The 21663-nt window shown below is 38.5% G+C and overlaps 1 protein-coding gene across 1 annotated transcript; it reads right to left on the bottom strand.

Annotated features, from left to right (window-relative positions):
- Positions 1-3038: 3038 nt before the first annotated feature.
- On the bottom strand, positions 3039-21211 carry ACTR2 (actin related protein 2). The gene is made up of 9 exons (XM_014308963.2): positions 21206-21211; positions 20228-20338; positions 15127-15342; positions 11453-11525; positions 9463-9599; positions 8550-8699; positions 7725-7870; positions 7199-7331; positions 3039-6071 (listed from the first exon to the last, which is right to left on the bottom strand). Exons 1-9 carry the CDS (start codon positions 21209-21211, stop codon positions 5901-5903), a joined length of 1143 nt encoding a protein of 380 aa, XP_014164438.2. The 3' UTR covers positions 3039-5900.
- Positions 21212-21663: the final 452 nt, after the last annotated feature.

Here is a 21663-nt window from a genome sequence, read left to right as displayed (position 1 = left end):
GACACCCGGGGTTGACACTGCCTTGGCTGTGGTGGTTGCTTTTCGAAACTCTGTTTTGCTGACAATCTAATAAATCATTGCTAAATTTTCTTATAAATTTGGCTTTGGCTTCCGATTTGATAATTTATAACACTGGGTCAATGAATCCTCCTTCATTTTGAGCTGTAGCTTAAAAGTTGAGGTGCTTAATTTTGACTAAGCAGACTACCCTCCTGAAAGTAAGCTTCCTGCCTCAATCCCTGCAGCAGGGTGGAGAGAAGTCTGTCCATCCCGGACAGTCCCATTCACTTCTCAAGGAACACGTGACTTTGCTGACAGCAACGGAACAAGAGCCAAAAGAATGAATTTTCCTGATTTTTTTGTTGCCATTTTAAGAGTGGATAACCATTTAATCAGTTTTCACCCTTTGGGGCTGTAAGTTCTTGTATAATTAGATAATGAGCAATTATCATTACTGCATTTTGTTCTCACATGGCACTACCTGGATTCCAGCAGTGACAACATTTCAAAGGCTCGTGTTCCAGGTTATTACCCAGTAATGCTATGAGAAGCCCTAATACCTCTCTTACAAGAAGACTTTAGAGGGGACAAATCTACCAGTTACTACAGGTGCTAACATAAATCCCACCTGCTCTTACTGGACTTGTCCCACATGATTTGTGCCAATACCCACTACAACAGGAAAACCCTAAAATATTCCAGGGAGATTATGTGGTTGGGTCCTTCCCGAAATACCGCCTTTCATGTCCTTAATGCCACCCTTGCTTTTCCTGCTTTGGCAGGGAAAGCCAAAATCAGGGTTACACAGAGTGGTTTAGAACAGAAAGTTCCAGGCCAACACAAAGGTTTCAATTTGGAGAAGCCCCCAAAAGCACTGCTGTGCTAAGAAAAGTGCCTGATGGTAGTCAGGACTTACAGGATCTACTTGCACTGAAGCCAACAACTGGCAATTAATTAATTCATTAAAATGCCTGGCGAGACTTAAAATGGGCACGTGGTGAGAACACGCATGCAAGAGGAAGATCTTGAAACCACTTAGGCTTTAGGGCAAACAAAAACCAGATGGGAGATGGGTGCAGAGATTAAAAGGTGCAGGCAAGGGGCCCATATCTGTCATTCCTGCAGCTACAGTTTAATTACTACTCCTAGGCTTTGGAAACAGAGATTTTTTTTAAATAATAATTTTTAAAAAAAGGTATGTGAAGGAACATGAGTTCTGCAGCTGAAGATGGCCCTTAGTACCGTCCCAAGCATCTGCAAAGGCTCTTAATATGCTTTATTCATGACCCTGTATAGAAACTGTTTCCCTAATCTTCAATGTTAAGGTTGCTTTCAAAAGGAAAAACAAAATTAAAAAAAACCCAAATAAACCAATTGAGAAACAAAGCCCCACGCTGCCTCTCCTCCCTGAACTTCTCCTTTTTCCAGCAGCAGCACAACAGAATTCTTCATGAGGCACAAAGAAGGCAAGAAGCTCTTCTCCAGTGTTTGGGCAATAAGCAGATGTGCACAGAAATCTTGTTTTGTGCAGCTGTTAGTTGGTTCAATGTGCTGCACCACCAGTTTGCAGGAAGGTAAGCAATTTACATGGAGGATGTTATTCAAGAGCTATTTTAATGTTGTAATGCAGTGAAGGTAAGAAGCAAAATTAGCATCCTGTTCTGAATAGAAGGGTTTTTTTCTTGAGGCCTATAATGGAAAAGTTGCAGCAGCTCACAGCACCAGGACAACAAACCAACCCAATAGGAAGGAACAAGCATGACACAGCAGGGCCCAAATAAAGTCAAATTTTAGCTGAAATACTTGCTGAAAAAATCCAAATCCATTTTCTCAAATACCATTCTTAGTTAGAACATAGAAGCAGATATACTTGGATTTAAAAAACCCCAAACCAAACAACAACCAAAAAAAAAAATCCCTCAAAAAAACCACGAAAACACCCAAACAAACAAACAAAAAAAAAAGCCCTCAAAACTCCACAACAAAACAAACAAGCAACCCCCCCCCCTTCAAACAACAAAGTAGATCTAGAAACTAGATCAAAACTAGATCTTCCACAGTTTTGGAACAGCTGATGGCACTTGTTTATGGAAAACAGCTGAAGAGCCCACAGGGAGGAATTCACTATTGAAAAAGTTGACTAGCAAATGTCGACTGCCTGTATTTAGTCCTTTCCACACAAAAGCCATGTCAGGCAAAACAAGCAAAAGGGGAGGAGCAATGACCATGCATTAGTACTGAGCAGAGGTATAGCCAGACGTATTTATTTTTTCCCAAGAATGCACAGTGATGAAACACAAATTTGGGGTTAAGGGTGGCCTTACTTTTTTTCCTATTAAAATGCTGTCTATCTGCATCTGTCCCTAAGATGACAAGTGTTTGACCCAGCCACTGAGGCAGATGCATCCAGAGCCAAACTACACATAGTGGCTCCATCTAAGAAAAGCAAAGCCGTTATCCTACCGGGAACAAGATGCCTGGGGAACATTTCTCCAGCCCAGCAGGTGCAATGAGCTGGGGGAAGAAGCTGGTTGAGTTCATTTCAAAAGCCAAACAAATGCACCGTGAGTGGTGGACCAGTCACTAATCCACCCAAGTCCTTCTCAACACAAAAGGTCAACCCCACATGCACTTTTTCTATCAGTTAAAATCAGGGATGCAGGTGAAATATCACATGAAGTCACAATGCCAAGGAGACTTTTCCTAAACAGGGCATCATTTATATGGCTTCTGAGCTTAGCCAAAGATGCTGAGATCAATACAAGTTGAGGGCCCTTCCCACTTTGCAGTATGGAGGCTGAATTAGAAAAAGATTTCTGCGCAGGGATAAGGATTCTTCTTCTTTTTAAAGAAAAGGATGGAGGGAGTGGAGTATTGGCTAAAGGATGGAGTATTACAACAATCAGCAGAGAATGTGTTATTTTGTCATGTCAGATTTCCTCAGCAAAAGCAGCTCATGATGGTTTTGTGATGGAAGTTAAGTTAGAGAAAAACTGACAGAACTGTGATTTCCCAAAGGAAACAAAGCAAACATAATCTACTTTGAAAAAAATCTGATTTTATTTTTGTATTGAAAAGACCTGTCAATTTAAATAGATGTTTATTTCCATTCATGGTCTCAACCAGTGTTGTGTGTTAACATTATTCAGAACTGTATAAAAAGCCATCTGTGTTACATTGGTTAACATCCTAGAACACTGGGGGAGGGTTTGAAGCAGCTTAACATTAAAAATAGGATGTTCTCAAAAAACTTACAACTGATGCGGCATCTTCTATTCTAATTTTAAAGGAGCTAAAGCATTTTGCAAATACAATTCAAGTTATTTGGTCTTCAAAAAAAACTTTAAAACCAGATTGCTTTCATAGCAGTATTGAAGCTGTCAGCTGAGAGAACACACACAACACTCTTGTGTGTGCAAACACATACATGGAGAACCACACTGAGCACAACTGGAACACCCCATTCAGTATTTGGATTACAAATGTGTTCCTCTGAATCCATGATCACAGTTAATTTAAAATGCTAGTTTCTTTTTTTAATATATACATGGTTTCCATGGAAACCCAAGATTCTGCACAATCAACTGACATTTATTACTCATGGTGCTGTGAAATTCTCTAGTGAAGGGGCCAAATTCCAAAACCTTTACTCAAACATGCACATACCTCACTGAAGCCAGTGGACAGGGGAGAAGATGGTTTAGAAAAGGGGTTGCAGGGTCAAGATCTAGATTTGAAAAACCACATGACAGATTGTCATTTAAAAAAAGTTTTTAAGTCATTCTTTGGTTTATTTCCATGATTCTCAACACTGTCTGAAAAGCCCAGAGACAGTCACATGAGAAATCATAGCTCTAAAGCAAGCCCACAGCATTTTTAAGTCTTGTGTATTAAATGTTTAGAAGACTACAGGAATTCAGAGTACCCCTTACATTCATGTCCCCAAAAATCTAGTAACTGCTTAAGTGCATGCACTGAGGCACGACCGGCATGCCTGTAAATTCGTATTGTTCAAGTTAAGAGTAAATATAGCTGCAAAAAACCCCACCCACCTATAATTAAATGGTCATTACTAGCAATGCTATAGTGACTGTCTTGTTATTAAAGAAATGCAGACATGGTTTCTGCCCCTTTGGCTCACTCAGCCAAAGGAAGCTGTCTGCTCAATTTAGAAAGGAAGCACATTTTAGGAGTCTAAGGGAGTTTAATATTTCCATGTTTCTGGGGTCAATTATTAATGTAAGATGTAGACAAATGGCAAGTATATGAAAGCATCTCACATACATTCCAAGGTTTGGAACTCAAGAGCAGATCTTGACTTCCTTATCCTTAAGTGTTATGGTAGGCTTCGAAAACCAGCAAGTAATATAATATTTCTATGGAAAGCAAAGTAGAACTAAGTCTAGCTAGCATTTGTATGCAAGCAGTTTTTGCTATGCTTAATGTAAGGCAGATTTTATTGCAACAATAGTTACCAGTCTGCTATAGGAAAAAAACACAGGCAACTATACTCAAAGAAGGTGGCTGACAATTACTAGTGACAACTTCTATTTTTTTAGAACAACTCAGCTTTAATGTACTTTCTGGAAACAGCATTTTCATCACTGGTTTTCACTTCCTTCCCCATCCCATGTTAAGTATCAAAACTCAAGACTGGATAAAATGAATTGTGGCTATTTACCAACCAACATCCTCTATTCCAATATTATTCTTAATTGGAACAAATATAAGTCATTCTTTATAACCTACTGCCACTGGTTGTTTATAAATATCTGCTTGCTGCAATAAACACTGGTCATTGAAATATTCATTTGCAGTAACTACTTGGCACTAGGTTAATATACTTGTAAAGTTTAATGGAAGTGCTTCTGATGTACATACAAGCACTTAAAACATCAGACTTTTTAAAACTTAGTTCTGGGGCTTTAAATATTTATAGTTACAGTTTTCACAAGCATTTCTGAAAGTATTAAATCTGTCCAATAAATTCAGAGGCTCCTGTCTCAGCATAACTAAGTTTCTTCAACAATTACAGAATAGCTAATTTAACATTCTTGCTTCCTATGCTGAGACAACATGATACCAAAATTTAGTTATAAAAAGAGGCATTTTTGGTCAGGCTGACCCCCCCCATTTGTCCCTTAACAAAAAGAAACACAGCTCAAACCTGTCTCCTCTCTCCAGAAAAAAGACACCTAAGGCCACAAATGTACACTTGCCAGAACATCAGGTGTTTCTCCATTTGTGGCAACTGTACATTCCCACTTAGAGAAATACAGTCTGAAGGCCCCACCACCACCTTGAAGGATGAACCATCTCAGAAGCCAGTTTAGGCAGCAGTGCATATGAAACCACATTACATCAAAACAGTGTGTTAAAGTCATTCCAGCTACTTCAACTAGTTTTTAACAATGTTTAATCAAAATTCCTAGTTGCAGAAAAGAAAAAAAACCCCAAACTTAATGTAGAGAGAGGCATAAAGATGCAAAGATAACCACCACAATGATCCAATAGCAAAAACTCCTGTTTAAAGGTTTTCTTATGCTAAAAAAGGCACACAACCCTTTGTGAACTAGAGACAAAAGCTAGCAGGACTACAGCAATAAACCCAGAAGAAAAAGCCTACCAGAATTACCCAATTGCCTACTGGGAGGGAACAATGAAGTAGACAGGCTGCTCTTGCTCCGTTTTGTTTGCAGGGAAGTGGTCAAATTTAATAGTCAAATTTAGCCACATTAAGAAACATTTAACAAAAGCTACCCCAAGAAACCAGAACAAAACCTGACGTTTGGGTCAAAAGGCCACAGACAGGCCCTTCCATAGCATGTAGCTGAGTGAGTTCAGAGATTGGCAATGAAAGAAAAAAGCTTTAGACATGTGATGGGAACAAGCTTTGGGATTTATCGAACAGTCACACCGAGCTTCTCCAGTACACGCACTCCCTTTTCTTGGTATTCTTGTCGGGTCATCCAGAAGTTGTCTTTGTCTTTCATGATGTCTGCTAGAACAGCACCCCCCAGAAACACCATGTGCTTCCGACGAGGGGGATCTTCGATTCGGATCTTAAATTTCTGAGAAGAAGAAAAGAAATCATTACTGGGATTCTTGAAACAAAGCCTTGCAAAATAAAACTGGGCTTTCCACCACAGCAATGAAGTGGAAACTGTCTAGTGAGAAAAATGCAACTAAAAAACTGAAATGTTAGCACAGGGCACTCTGCGAGCTTCTGGCTTGCACAGCTGAAGTAAAATAATGACTCTGCACTGCAAATTACACACAGCTACTGACACTTGCCCAAAAACTGTACTTTCAGTATATCAACAAAAAACCCAGGATTCAGAATACTGACAGAAAATTAGAGACCAAATTTCTGCATTTCAGGAACACTATTAAAAGTGAAATAATCCTTAATCTTTGATGGCTGAAATTATCAGAAGTAACCAGATCATCAAATCACAAATATTTTAGAATTATATCAATTTACACAATCTAAACCAGCTTAACTAATTAATATTCCCTTAACTTCTTCAGTGCTAAAGCTCTAACTTCAAGAGCTACAAAGAGAGTACAAAGCTATGACTGAAATACTATCTGAGATGTAAAACATTCTGTTCAATTGAGTCATTCCACAGAAGACCTTCAGAGAACACTGTAGTAAGAACCAGTGAAGTTCTATTCAGTTCACCATTAGAAACTCCACTCAAAGGAATTTTCAGTACAACACACTGTTACCTCTGTAACAAGTGTGGCTGCTTACCACAGTAACAAATGGAAAAGGGAAACTTACTCCACCTGAATGTGGGTTAGAGCTCTAGCCTCTCTCACTTTTGAGTATTTCACTTGTAATATGAACCAAAATTTTCACAGATTAAATTTTTTTTTTAACTCAATGACAACTTGCAGGCACAGAAACTCCTTAGCTTTGTTTAACCAACATTACAATATGTGTCCTGGTATTTCTCAGCCTATTTTACCCAAGACTTCGGGAATTACCTGCTACTAGCCGGGTCTAGAAGGTAACTTTATGGCAAGTATGTAGAAAGCAAAGGCAGGGGCGTGAGGAAGGAGGGGCAGCGATTTCGCAAGCTGCGGGGAGGGCCACCCGCAGCCTCCGTCATTTCTGACCCCCTGGTTCCCTCTAGCGGGGATTCGGGGGAGCCTGTGCGCCCGCCGGCTGCAGCAGCCAGCCCATGCCTACCGAGAGCTTCTCCACGTCGCCTTTCAGAACTCGCTCCAGGTAGAGCTGTTTCAGCTCCCGCTCCAGTCGTGAAGGCAGCCCAGGGTACATGGTGGAGCCTCCAGACAGCACAATGTGCTTGTAGAATTCAGACCTGACCCAAAAAAAAAAAAAATAGTCTTTGTAGTGTTGAACAGTTTACTCTGTACCTGTAAAGGTACCTGTACAGATAGGGGAGTAAATACAAATCTAAAAACCAGTCACTATGCAAAGACAGACTGCACAATTTCAGCAGACTTGCTCATGCTTTTCCAGAAAGCAGAAATTAAAAAAAACTGCTTTCAAGATTTTATCTTTTGCTCATTCTTACTGAAATAGTTTCCAGACAACTGGTTAAGCTCCAGAAGCTTAGCCTGAGCCCCATTCCCAGCATACACCCTTCCCCCAGGAGCACACATTAGTGTCTAAAGCAAAAGATCTTACTCTGAAGATATTTCCTACATCACCCCTGCACCCAGGCAAAGGATTCTAAATGTTCTGCTCGTACCTGGTATCAATGTCAGCAGCCTGGATGGTGTTGAACAGCAATTCAGCCACACCAACCCCTTCAACATTGATTAAGTGAGGCTGGAAGAGAGCCTCCGGTGCCTCAAACCGTTCTCCACCAACTTTGATAATCCTGCCATCTGGGAGCTAGGGAAGAAACAACACCATTGAAAAGACTACTTTTAGCCACTTGAATGCTAAAAAAAACCAAGAGGAAATGACCTACATTGCTCCCAAATGTTTTAACACAGGAAATTGTTGATAATTGTCAGCACTGCAAGAAGTCATTCAGTAGTACTGAAAGAATATACAAATTCTTTAATCACTCTGCAGTTCACTTGGAGACATCAGGGACCAGATACATCAATACTGAGCTACCAAATATTTCCTTGCAATACCAACTCCTAGTATCAATTTTAAAAATTATCTTACAGCAAGAATAATGCTTTTCTGCACATTTTTCCAACTGTGATCACAAAGTTTCCACTAAGAGCAAGTTCACCAGGTATCAGTCTCATGTCTCACTGCTACATGGATGAAGCTGAAACAATTTCATATGCTAGAGTAAGTCCACTTTCTCTACAAATTCCTGTACTATATTATTAAAACTTCAAAGATCTACAATGACAAAAGTGAGTACAAAGATTTACAGAAAATCTGAAACAAAAAGAGCCTGCAGAAGACTTTCCCAGAATCAATTAATTTGATTGTACAGGCTGAGAGGCGAGCTACTGCCAAGAAAAATTGTGAAGGAATGAAAGCTAAATGCTACCTGAATTTAAACCTCAGAAGTTCAGGACAAGGAAAGCTGTCTTGAGACACTCACCGTGTAGGATTCAACTAGAACTGTGGTCTCTAGTGCCAGCTTCTGCTCCTGTTCAATGTTGTATCCCACGTAACACAACTTCTCCTTGATCATACGAACCGTCTCAAAGTCAGCAGAATGGTTGAAAGCATAACCTCGCAGCAAGAGGAGCTGGAGGGAGCACAGCAGGTTAGCAGGAAATGAGAGGAACAGTCCAGATCCCTCAGTAGAGGGGTAGTACATTCAGACACATATCTCTGTTCACCTCCCTTTTTTAGTGGCAAATTTGGGTATTAAGAGAAATCCATCCCAGTGTATCCATTATCCCCAGAAAAGCAGCAGCGTTACTCCAAATGGGAAATTTTCTTCATTACAATTTTCAGCATAACCAGAACAAAGACAAATGAAAAAAACCCAAAGTAACTCTTATCTTTAGAACTTCACTTCAAAACATTCCTGTATTCCAGGTTAACCATAAGATTTGTCAATCTAAGATGTTGCTTGTATTTAAAACTCCCAAACAAATGAACTGTCTATCAAACATGCTCTCTTATTTAATTATCAGGGAAGAATCACTACACTATTTTCCACACTGCAAGGAAGTCTTTCTGAAAACAGATGAGTAGAGCTGAGAGAATACCATTTAGCTTCCACTCTAGGTGAGAAAGCCAACTTTCGAGCTTTTCCTTCCCAAATACGGAATAAATTCCCTTCCTACAAGACTGCCACTAAGAAAGTGTGATGGCTCTGAATAACACCAATATCATCACTGTGATTTAGATGAGGAAACATAGTAGAGAATACAAGAGTTCTTAATGCAAATAACATGAATAATCAAGGGAAAATACACAGTGGTCTCTTGCTGTCAAGGGATTTTGACTTGAACCACAGATACCATCACCTCAACCTTAAACCCTCTTCCCTCCCAGCTTACCTTAATGAGGTACCTAGTGATATCCCTCCCGGCGATATCTAACCGTCTCGTGAGGTGAGGGAGGGAGAAACCTTCATAAACTGGGCAAATGTGAGTCACACCATCTCCAGAGTCCACAACAACACCAGTCAACAAACCTAAAAGAATGGAGGGAAGCACAATTTTACTGCACTTTCATAAATAGAGCAGAACAGCAGCAAGTTTAAGAGATGTTTTTCACTGTAAACTGATACAACCTTTCTTCCCTCAGTCATCAGCAGATATTAAACTTCAGGTTTTCATAGTAACAAATGCTTTCATACATTTAAAAAAAAATATTACTTTTACCTAGACGTTTAGAACTCTATTGCTCACAATTTTATGTGGCATTTAACATCTTAAATTGCATTCTAATTAAAGGGAGTATCTATGCTCATTAAATGCTTATTGGGGCACAAATTCCTCCACAGATTCAGTTGTGTAGTCTTACATTAATTTCTGAAATATTAAGAAATTTAGAGATATTCAAGCCACAAGTTTACCTTGTTAAATTCTTAGGACTTGTTGATTTTTACTGGTATACAAAAAACCAAATACTTTCATAAGGTAGAAAATATTTGGACTATACAGAACATGCCTAATATTTCTTCACACAAGTGGCATTAGGCTGAATGAGATCCACTTTCTTAGACTAAAAAAATCAACTCTCATGAAAAAAAAGTTTACCACAAACTATTAAATTCTAAGATATACAAAGCAGATATCATGAACATGTAGAAACAGAAGTTTCTATACTTAGGGGGCAAAAATCAATGATGAAAGTTGATCAGAAAACAGTTTTATAGTTTCTCACAAGCTACCTAAAGCAAGAAACCATATTTTAAGGACAGACCTTAGAAGTGCGGTGCACTGAAATGAGGCACATCTCTATGTAACTTTAGCCACTACTTTAATTTTTGAAGTAATATAAATAAGTAAGATGTTTTAAAGAACTTTTTAAAAAAACTTTCCAAAAGCAAATGTTTGATTTATGTGCCCCTTGATTTTTACGTCTTAGAAGGTCTTCAGCTTTGTTTTAGATGATGGTATGTAGAAACACTGCACACTGCTCAAAGTTGTCTCACATTCTGTTATTCACAAAGTAATTGAGTACTACACAGTAAGGTACATGTACAATTAGAGCAGAATTTAAGACTATGGATGTCAGTTACTTAAATATTTGTAAGGAATCGAATCAAAGAAAACCAAGGGGGAAAAAAGATAATAGCACAAATTGCAGCAAATAAAATTAATATTCAGGTTTGCAAAAGTGGTTTTGGTTCAAGTAATTATATTGACTTGCATGGCAGAGCCACCCTTCCAGTACCCCATTGCTGTTGGTCCTGCACAGAGGCATTACAGTGACACATTAATGGACATGGATATTTGTGTCCTGCTATGTGACAGCTCAACACACCAAGTCACCGACAAACAGATGCAAGGAGTCATGGTATTAGAACTGATGTGCTTGAGTAACTTCATAGAATCCTAGATGGACTGAAATTGATGGTAGAATTTCCATTTAATTCAGTCAATCCATAATTTTCTGCTCAGGCTAAGGATCATTTCAATTTAGTTTATCTACAGCAAAAGACTCAACTTTTTTTCCCCCCCTCTGAAAATAGTGTAAAAGTCACATGATCACCTTCTTGAAATTACTCTCTTACTCATGGTAAAAAGTTCTTCCTTTTTCAGAAAATTCAAAGTAAGCCATTAAGACTTGATGCCAAAGGCAAAATAACTACACCCTTGAAAGAGTAAGAGTTTTGAGGAACCAGGTTTTTGCATTTATCCATGAAAATAACACCAACAGTGGTACCTAACAGCCCCACAACACAAAGCAAGTTGTCAGTCAGAGCTGAGCTTCCTTAGAGAACAGCATGGAATTAAGCCCAAGACACAGTGATGCCATTTTAGTACTTTGGCTCAGTAACACTGGAAACTAAAGAAATTTTAGGTTAATTTTGCCTACCTTGAGCATACAGAGTAAGAACAGCCTGGATGGCTACATACACCCCAGAAAACTGGTATGTCTCAAACATAACCTGTAAGATGAAGGCAAAAATCAGCTTCCAAAACAGGCCAAATACCTCAAAGAAATTGCATTGGTTTTTGAAAACTGTATTTCTAGAATTTTGCATTTTTACTAATCAAAAACACTTCCCAAGAATTTTCATCACACAGATTCTACAGGAACATTAGAAACCTATGTGCTTTGGGACAGTAAGAAATACATTCAGTTCTGTATCTTACCTGTTCACACCAGACAAGCCAGGTGAAATATTCCACATCCATTAAGCAACAAAAACAAACACAAGAAACCCACACATCAATTTTTGCAGCTTTACACAAATTTTCACTTTTCCAAAGTGCTTAATGAGTGGGATGCAGAACTTGTAGACCAGCCAAGCAGCTCACTACTGAAGTGTGACTGGGGAATAAAATGTTTGTTTAAGATGTATGCTTTAAAACAAAGTTCAGGCATTTTTCATGCTTCACATTAAGCCATAGACTTTGTACAACTGCACACTATGTCAAATAAAGACCAGACTCCTTCATATCTTAATCTAGAATGAGCCCAGTATCACAGGTTGCTCTCTGGATTTGGACCACTTTCTTCCCTTCTTTAAAGGGCAACCAATTACAAACTTTTAAATTTAGTGTAAAATCCACTACAGGGAGAAGACTGCAGGTTTGCAGATTTCATACTGAAACAGGAAAAGTAACTCCTTGTCTTGTACACTAGGTTTCCCTAATCACTGAACTAGTTTCAGTTAAGAAGCAGAACAAGATTAAAGGATGTAGAGTTTATAGGATCTTGTCTTCTTCCTAAACATAAGAAAAGGCCAAGTAAACAAATCATGCTGTACAGCAGTTTTCCCCTCAATAAGCTTTACCAGGAAAAATGGATGAACTCTTGATTATTCCAACAAATTCAGAAGCTTTGCTTTTGCTACCCTGCAGCCTTCAGAACCCTTCTGCAACTTCTAGGATTAGAAATGGATTGAATCCTAAGTGCTCCCACAGCTCAAGCAAAAGATATCTAAATATTTTTGAAGAAAAAAGCTGATGCTGACAATTTTAGAATTCTGAACTATTTAAAGAACCTCCTCCATTAGAACAGTGTGAAAAGGAACAGAAAGGGAACAGTTGAAAGGGCAGCAACTCAAAATAGAACCCCTTTGAGTAGTCATTGTCTAAACCCAACACTATTCCGATGGATACTTTCAAACAACCTGAGTGCTTATTAAATCAAAAAATAATGTAAGAAAAATCTAAATTATCACCTTCATACAACAAAATCAATATTCAAATGGCATTAGTCACTGCCTTCACATGTACCAAACCCTAAAGGCTTCTACAAAACCTTTTATAACCTTTGGGAGTGTTGTCATTCTTTCAAGAAAAAAAGAAATGGGTTCTCCTCTGCATTACTTTACTTGACACGGAAAATGCCTTGACACAGGGCATTTATGTTAACAAAGCTTGAGATACAAATACTGAGCAATATGTTTCCCTGAAAAGATTCTTCTTCACATAACAGCAGATTTTTGATTACCTACAAAGTGATGTTCTAACTGGGTACAGAAAGAATTAAAAACTGGGAAAAAATATAAGAAATTCTAGGTTGACTTAGATGGAAGTGACTGTGCTTGGGCATCTCTGCAGCTTCTTGATTTGCCACTACAGTCTGGCTGCTTCTGAGGGTGTTACACAATGAGAGTGCAGCAGATGAAGACAAACAGTAAACACTCCATTTAGCTGAGGAGCAACCCGGGTCTTTTACGTGCTATGAAAGGAAAAGCATTTTTTAAACATATATTTTACAATACAGCTGACATGCGAACACTTGCTGCCTTACTGTTGCAGGTGGGCCTGACAAAGTGATGAAATGAGGAGAGAGAATTACTGGAAACAGAATGAAGGACAGCATATATAATTATCTATCATCTTAATATGGTCCAGATGACTAAGCTTTTCTTCTAAAATGCTACTGCACTGTATCCCAAAATGCACAGACATTATTATATTTGCTGCAGGCTTTAGGAAGTATCTTCATTCAGTCCTCTGCCTCATACTGGGCTCACCAGCCTGGAAAGGAGGAGGTTACATCAAAAATGGAAGGAGTATAAATACATTGCAGTTAAACTAAATATTCTAAGGTCTCGTAACCCTGTGTTCCATTACAAACATTAGTAGAAACAATGAGCTTCTGTGTAACTCAAATTTAAATTTATAAAAATGGATTCTAGTTCTCACTAATCTTGTGCATCAAGATCTTTCAATGTTATTCTTGCATCTTGCAAGATTAAGTATCTACGGTCTCTGGGGTAGTGTTAGAAAGGCAAATGGAGCAATGCAAATATTCCATCACAATTCAGAGGCCACACTAAACTCTTGGATTTTTGGTATAAAATTACTTGGCATAAGAATAACTAAAATCTATCCTTTTACAGAAGGATAATCTATCCTTTAAGAGAAACAAGAACACTATTGTTGACAACTGAAAAGCAAAGAAGCCTGGGCAGGAAATAGAGCCATTCCAGCTACATGGAGGCCGCCCAGAATAACCTGCTCTGCCTATCACAGCACAGCTGGCTGATATACAGTGCACGATATTACTAATGTTGCATTACCTGATACTTAGGTCATAGGATCTTAATGTCCACAATTGCTAAAAAAAATGCTGAATTTAGATTGCACAGTCTGATTTCTTTTTCACTTAAGTTTTCCCAACTTTGCTAGACTTCATTTGCTCCCTGGTCACTGAAAGAAAGGATAAGGGCAAATGTATTCACTGCCAAGTTGCAGAAAGCACTACTGTAGCTGTGACATGAAAAGGATTTCAAAGGAAAGGTGCTGATAAATGTAAATTCTTAACAGACTAAGGAATGATTCTGGGAAATATAGATATACACAAGCTTTGATATTCAAACTTATATGAATTGAAAATACCTATGATGCTTATGAGAAAAAAATTCAACAAAACAGAAAACTAAACCTTCTGTTCTCATCAAACATTACTGCCCGTCAAACCTGAGTCTTCATTACAGGTAGAGGAGCTAAACAATGTATATCTGACAACCTACACTGAATACAAGGTTCAGCTGGAGCTTAGATCACCCAGGGCAGCACTCTGAGATTGGGGATGCAAGAACCAGGCTTTCCTTCTTAGAAGGCTTTCATTGATAATCCCTTGCACTAATTAAAGATTAGTGCATTGGCTGTCATCACACCTTCGTCTCAACCACCTCCAACAACACTGCTCCATTTGGTAAGCACCATCTAGCTCCAATCTCCTCTGCATTACTGGCTTATACAAGTCCAAGTCATTTAAAGTAATTAACATTCATCCAAGAGCTAGTAATCAACGTATCCTGGGTATGTGAAGACAGACATGTATTTCCAATTCTGTGTTTTAATGCTGCTATTACTGCTTGAGACAAGAAGCCTGCTTGCAGCTTGTGAATGAGATCAGCTGGTTTGAATTTAAGCACAGTAGCATTCACGCCTATGGCTGAGAACGGGTTTTGGTTAGAGAACAGAACTGCTTTGCTTCAGACAGTCACTGTGTGTGGATGGAACAAGGAATCTCTTAGGAGTGCTCCAATGACTGTGGTATCAGCTCCTACTAGACACACATACCTCCACAATCTTCTCCCTATTTTTAGTCGGATTCATGGGAGGCTCTGTGAGTAGTATTTTACAATTTTTTGTGTCAATATTAAGTTTTTCTGGTCCAAACGTGTAATCCCAAAGGTGCTTCATATCATCCCAGTTTCGAACTATGCCATTCTCCATCGGATAATTCACTTCCAGCATTGATCGTAACTCACTGGCTTCATCACCAACCATCAGATCCTGTAAAATTTTAATACAAAAACATGTCAGTGTTTATGAAACACCAAACTCCTCATGAATGACAGCGAACTGCTTCAGCCTGTGTCCAATGTGCTCTTAAACAATGCCCACATTTTTGAATCACTTGCAGGTACTTAGGAGAGAAGTAGAATATATTTCATGTAATATTTAAATTTGACTCTTACCCATGCCACAGCTTTTCCAAAATAAACATTACTAATTTGATTTTTTTCAATTAACCTCAAAGAAACCAATAAACCTTGTCAGAGCTAGAGACTACAAAGACTTTTTAAAGTACAGGTGTTTCTCCACTGACACCTTCAAAATTATTTTACCAAATACTAATTCCTAAGAGCCAAGATGCAAAACAGCACATAAGGGTAGTAGGTGGGATTGGCAGAATATTTTTCCATGCATGTTGCAAATTTCTGTGCACAATACCAAAAAAGGAATAATGAGTGGTGAATAAGCATACCGAACAGGAGCAAAAGCAAATAAGAGATTATAAATTCCACACCAGACATTAAAAGAAACAATGGTTTACATATTGCCTGTGTCAATAGGATGTGAAGAGACACATCTGAATATAAAATATAACCTCATCTGTTCCTTGCCAGAAGTCCCAAGCCAGAAACCCCAGTAATGCATTCTTGCACAAACACAACCAACTAATGCAATTTGTATAGTCATTTCACACTGATTAAGCAATCTGTTTATTAACGTTAGTTATGCAAACACTGCACATTCAAATTAGTAGCATCACATCTCCTTTCCCACGTATTTCCCACAGGAAGTATGCACAGTAACATCTTATCTTTGCTCTTCATTACATCCCATACTTTTCTAAAGAAGCCTGAACTGACTCACTTGTACTTAGGCTGTAAAAACATATTTCTAGGTACTATTAGTTCTGTGTCCATAATAATATTAATTGGGAAAAAAAAAAAAAAAAGAAAAGCCAGCTGCTTCATCCAAACATATGCCACGACAGTTTGCAGTTGCTGTGGCACAGTGGAAGCGAGGGTTATACTATTCAATGCCAGGGAAAAAAAAAAGATGCACAAGAAAAAATCTGGCATGTGGTTTATAATGCCTATTTTAGAAGTAACCTAAGCAGTTGCTGTTGACTATATAAAAAGGAAGTGAATTGAAAATAGTTTAAGTGAAACCATTCCTCTTTCACCCCCTCTCCCTGACAAGGTGTTTTATTTGTTTTCCCTTGCACAGTAGATCACACTTCAGCTCTTGACTGTACAGAAGACAAAAGTCAAGACTCCAACACTTTCAATCCAAAGCACTCTGGTGAAACCATACTATGAGAACTCCACCATGTAGCCACATTACTCATGAGAATTTAAGACAACACAAACTCCACCAGTTAGAAGAATCAGAAATCAGAAGCCTTTTTTGTGCACTGCTCTTTGAGGCTCCAAGCTGCCCAACAGGACACAGCCCAGGAAAAGCTGCTATTCAAAGGTGCAAAGTGAAAGTTGCACAAAACTTTCACATCCTTTTAAAACAAAGCTAAAGGGCAGAACAATTGTTCTCTCTTGAGAACATCAGCACTAGCACACTAACAAACACGTACACTCGGCAGTTGAAGAGGAAGAAGGACAACACAACCAAATTTGCAGAGAGGAATCAGTATCGTGGCATCCAATACTTCCACCACTTCAGTACTCAGTAATATCTGTCTAACTGAAATCTGAACATTTCTTCAATCTCTTGGTTTGTTAGGTTAAATAGAGCAATTTCTACTGTTAAAGATGCTGAGCTCATGTTGATCTTTCAATGTTATTCTTGCATCTTGCAAAACTACATGTTATGTAGCACTTGAAAGCAATACATAAAATATTCTCATTAATTAGTTGCCAGTAAACCAAAGCAATGAACAATGTCCAAAATAAGTATGTATTCAAATGTAAAATGTAAGACAAGACAAAACAATGAATAGCATTTAAAAATAACATAACAGCTACTAGGTCTCATCAAGCAAAAATGGTAAACAAAAAGCACAGGGGCACCTCACTTACCATCATTTTGTTATTCTACTTCAACAGGTCAAGAAAGGTGAAGAAAAGGTAGAAGCAAGAAAGTCAGAAAAGGCCTAAATGAAATTCTCAAATTATTTTAAGTACACAGTAGAATTAGGCTGAAAAGAGATGCATGTACAGCAGGAAATGATCTGAGTTAGTTTAGTTAGGGCCAAACTAACATTATCAGGACATCAGATTAAATTATCTCTTTAAAGGAAGCTATTGCTACATGTCAGTGGCAAGTCATGTTTAGGCTTCCTAGACTGCAAGCAAGATCAGTGTATCTGCCTATCTCTCATAAATAGGATTCTGTGTATAAATATTCTGTAACAGTGGAGTTTTACCCTGGGCTAGGTGTATAGCTGAACTAGACAAGACTCTGCACAGGACAATTGACTAGCTCTGACAATTGCTAAATTTAATTTAAAAAATCCACTTAATATATTCAAGAACTGAAAACTATTCCTTAGTACTGACCTATTAATACTCCCCAAACCTGCTACAGACTAGTAAGTCAGGAAAAGCCAAGAGCAATATCTATGCTTCTGGATTTAGCTGCAATTTTAAGCAAAATAATCCCAGTAATTAATGAATTCCTGAGTAGGAGAAAAAAGCTATATCCCTGCTGCTAGCTGAAATGAGAATCCGTAAGGAAAATGTGGTCAAAGCAACTTGAAACTGGTAACTCAATGGATGATAACCACTGTTTTGATCAGCTTCCAGGCTCCTTTCACAGCGTTTCTGAATTCCACAGGAGTGTAGTTTTCTTCAATAGTTTTGAAAAGTTAAACTGAAAATCTCTTTGCCAGCTTCCCTTACTCAGTTTTAAACTTATACTGGAAGAACTCACAGCATATGCATGGAATTAAATTTTGGCATAAAACTCATCTGCTAAAATACAGTTTCTTAGGAACTCTGCAAGATTCTCATGAAGAAAAACGGCACTCACACTTATCAAGTCTTTCTACTGCATTATCCTACTGGGATACCCAAAGTGCCTGTGGCAGAGATTTCTTCTCTTGATACACTGCCTCCTTAAGAAAGGGTTACAAGCTGTTAGGCAAATCATATAAAACTACGAGAAACAATCTAGACACAGTTTATACTCTTTGAAATACATCCACATGATCTGTGCTCGAGCAGAAGACCAGCAATGCATGCAAAATGATTGTTTACAGGTTCTTTTGCTGATCTCATAGCAATTACCAACTTCTACATCCAATCTTTTCAATGCACCACTGTTATCTGTAACAATATTAAATTATCAGATAAATAGAGGATACCAAAACTGATGGGGCAGGCTGTATTGAATCAGCTAGAAAGAAAACATGACTTCAACAGTGAGATTTCATGCAAGAAAATTTTGGGGAGAGTTTAGACTCATAAATCACTGCATAATTTCATAAAACTTTACCAGGACCTCCTTTAAGGAGACTCCTCACATTAAGTTCAAGAAGACGCCCAAAGAAATACCTCTCCCCAAATCTTACTAGAGAAAGGTTTATGTTTTCTGTCTCCTTACAAAAAAATCCTCTTTATTGTGAAAGGGAAAGATCTCTATCCTCTAAAACAAATTGTCCTAGCTGATACAAGGTAAAGCATTATTGAGATAGTAACAAGACAAACCCACAATCACATTTTGGGAAGCTTTAGCATCTTTCAGCCTTTTGACTTCCTTGTATGGCCTTCTGCTGATACTACAACCATTTCACAGGCAGAAGCAGAAACCTGACAACTCAAGTTCTCCTTGTCAACGACAGGGTTCTGAAAATAAGGAACAAGACTGGACTGATTTTTTTTTCTCTTCCTAAACTGCTGCTCAGAACGAATAAGGAAAGCAAAATTGAAATCCTGTATATGTGTGGTGCTACCTAACCTTCACTATCCTAAGTGGGCACTTCTACACTTCTGCATTGCCTCCTGCTTCCCCCTCACTCTCCAACTGGGGCTTGCACCATGGTCTAGTAAGGCAGTCATTACTTTACGTGACCAAGAAATCCCTCTTTTTCAGCTGGATCAGCTCACTAAAGCAGTTCACAACACGCCTGCACAAGCAGCATGACCAGCACAAGGTGAGAATTGTGTGGCTAGAAGCAAGAAGGGAGGATGTGACCACAGCAGGGCCAAGACATTTACCAAAGCCTATATAGCAGAAGCAACTAATAACATTTGAAGTGTTACTCTCTAATTACAAAGTAAGTGAAAAATTATAGCTCCCTGGACTTCAGAAAATGAATTCTCCACCAGTGGCTCTCCCCCCATGCCTTGGAATAATGCCCCAAGACAAAGCAGCCTGAACAGAGCCTCTCCATCTCTAACTGATGTGGAGTACCTATGTCCATCAACAGCAAAAGGAAAACAAAAACCATAGAAACAATGAAACGCAAACACAGCCAAGGTTTAACATCTCAGACAAGATCACAGATGATCAACTCTGAGTAGAAAGCAAACCATACAGAAAAACCTGGAAGCTCCAGCAGTTCTTCAGCACTGTCTCAAAATCCAACACGACAGCTCGGTGACAGTCAGTCACTTCTGTCTGATTTCTGCCTTCTGATCTTGACACCATTTGCATTATTGGCATTTGAAGCCCCTTTTTGCCCAGAACCACTCAAGCCCTACCTGCTGCCTCCTCAGGTGTACTATCTGAAGGCCTCCAATGCTTTAGAGCACCCTCTTCTTAACTTTGTAGTTTGTGACAGGCTAAAATCCAATACAGAAATGAATCAAGAGATACTGAAACAGCATAAAAGGGAGTTAAGGAAAAAACATTTCCAAACATTACATAAGCCAAAAGCTGCCCTAAATATTTTTATCTGTCAAAAAGAAATAACAATAAAAAAATTTACCTTGATTTCAATGTTTCCTACTTTAGCAGTTGACCTTATAATGGGTCTGCCAACCAAAGCTGGAAAAATGTGCTCAGGAAAATTCGAGCCTGCATAGCCACACTTCACAAACTGAAAAGGAAGAAATAATTTTATTAGAATATGCATTATATTTGTTTACAAATAGAAACCTGGTTTGGGGTAAAAAATTAAAAGCCCAAATTTAAGAGCATGTGCCCCACTGGAAACTAATTTAATTTATACTTTCAAATCAATTTTACACATTTTAGATGATGCATAGATTTTTAAAACTGAGTAAAAGTATTTTCCAGAATGTTTTCTGAATCAAGACTACCAGATTTTTGAGAAACAGTTTAAAATGAATAGGCACATTGCAAGGTGTAAAAGAGTCCAGTGTCTGAATTTGGATTTCCTGCCACTGTATTAAAAAAGTCCTCTAGCAACCTGAAATCTGTAATTTTGTAATGGATCACCTTATAATGAGTACCCAATGAAACTTAATTAAATCACCTCTCCAATTAGAACACATGGTAGCATAATGAATTACACACCAGAAAAAGCCCCAAAAGCTTGTGAATTAAAGTTTTATACTCTTGTAAAAAGTGCTCAAATGTGAATTGCAATTCAGACAGATTCAAAGTTTCATAATTCTGAAGCTTTCCTTTAAGGATAAAGTCTGCTGCAAGCACTTCTAAAACCAACAGCACAACCAAAACCTCAGATGATGGCAGTTCACACCAAACAGGATGAAAAGAGTGTTTATTACCCAAATATATACAAAAGGAAGCTTTATATCACTGGGTTCCAAGACAATATAGACACTAAGAAAACAATGACAATTTACTGAACAATAAAAAAATATATAGTCACTAGAGGAGGTTCAGTTGTAAAATGTGAACTTTAAATGTGCCAGCAAGACATGCAGTTCATAGGGATCAGCAAGCTGTGCTCTTCAGCTCTCCTATTTTGATACGGTACTTTCATGTATCATACCCTACTGTTCTGCCTGCAGCTCATACAGAGAACACTCCTCTTTTATTCTGATGCATGGTTTGCACACCAGGCTATATTAACATGCCAGAACAAAAACATTTTCATCTGCAAAATCGCCCAAGCACTGAGGTGCAGCAGCAGTAACCCAGCACCACGGGATCCCTCGGGTTGGAGGGACCCTCAGGAGCTGTCTCATCCAACGCTGGGCTCAAACCAGTCACTGCTGAATTCTGAGCAGCCTGCTCAGAGCTTGGACCAGCTGGCTGCTGGGAACCTTTAAGAACAGGCAATTCACAGACTCCATGGGACCCTGTCCCAAAATGTAATTATCCACTGCAGGTTGTATTAAAAGCCATCTGCTAGAATTTTCCAAATATTCGCCGAGTTTTCTGAAGCAAGGTCTGAAGACTGCCACGGAACAATTATCCCAGCAAAGAGTACAG

Source organism: Geospiza fortis, unplaced genomic scaffold (genome assembly GCF_000277835.1).
Source record: "Geospiza fortis unplaced genomic scaffold, GeoFor_1.0 scaffold134, whole genome shotgun sequence".
Taxonomy (NCBI): Eukaryota; Metazoa; Chordata; class Aves; order Passeriformes; family Thraupidae; genus Geospiza; species Geospiza fortis.
This window is presented reverse-complemented; position numbering and strand designations above follow the sequence as displayed.

Bases quoted from the DNA above. Each gene is read 5' to 3' on its own strand.
- ACTR2 (XM_014308963.2), bottom strand. The intron at 7,332-7,724 runs GTACGAGCAGAA...TTTTTGGGTCAG, and splicing joins GCTGCTGACATTGATACCAG to GTCTGAATTCTACAAGCACA. The intron at 6,072-7,198 runs GTAGGCATGGGC...TCTTCTTCTCAG, and splicing joins GCGACGTGGAGAAGCTCTCG to AAATTTAAGATCCGAATCGA.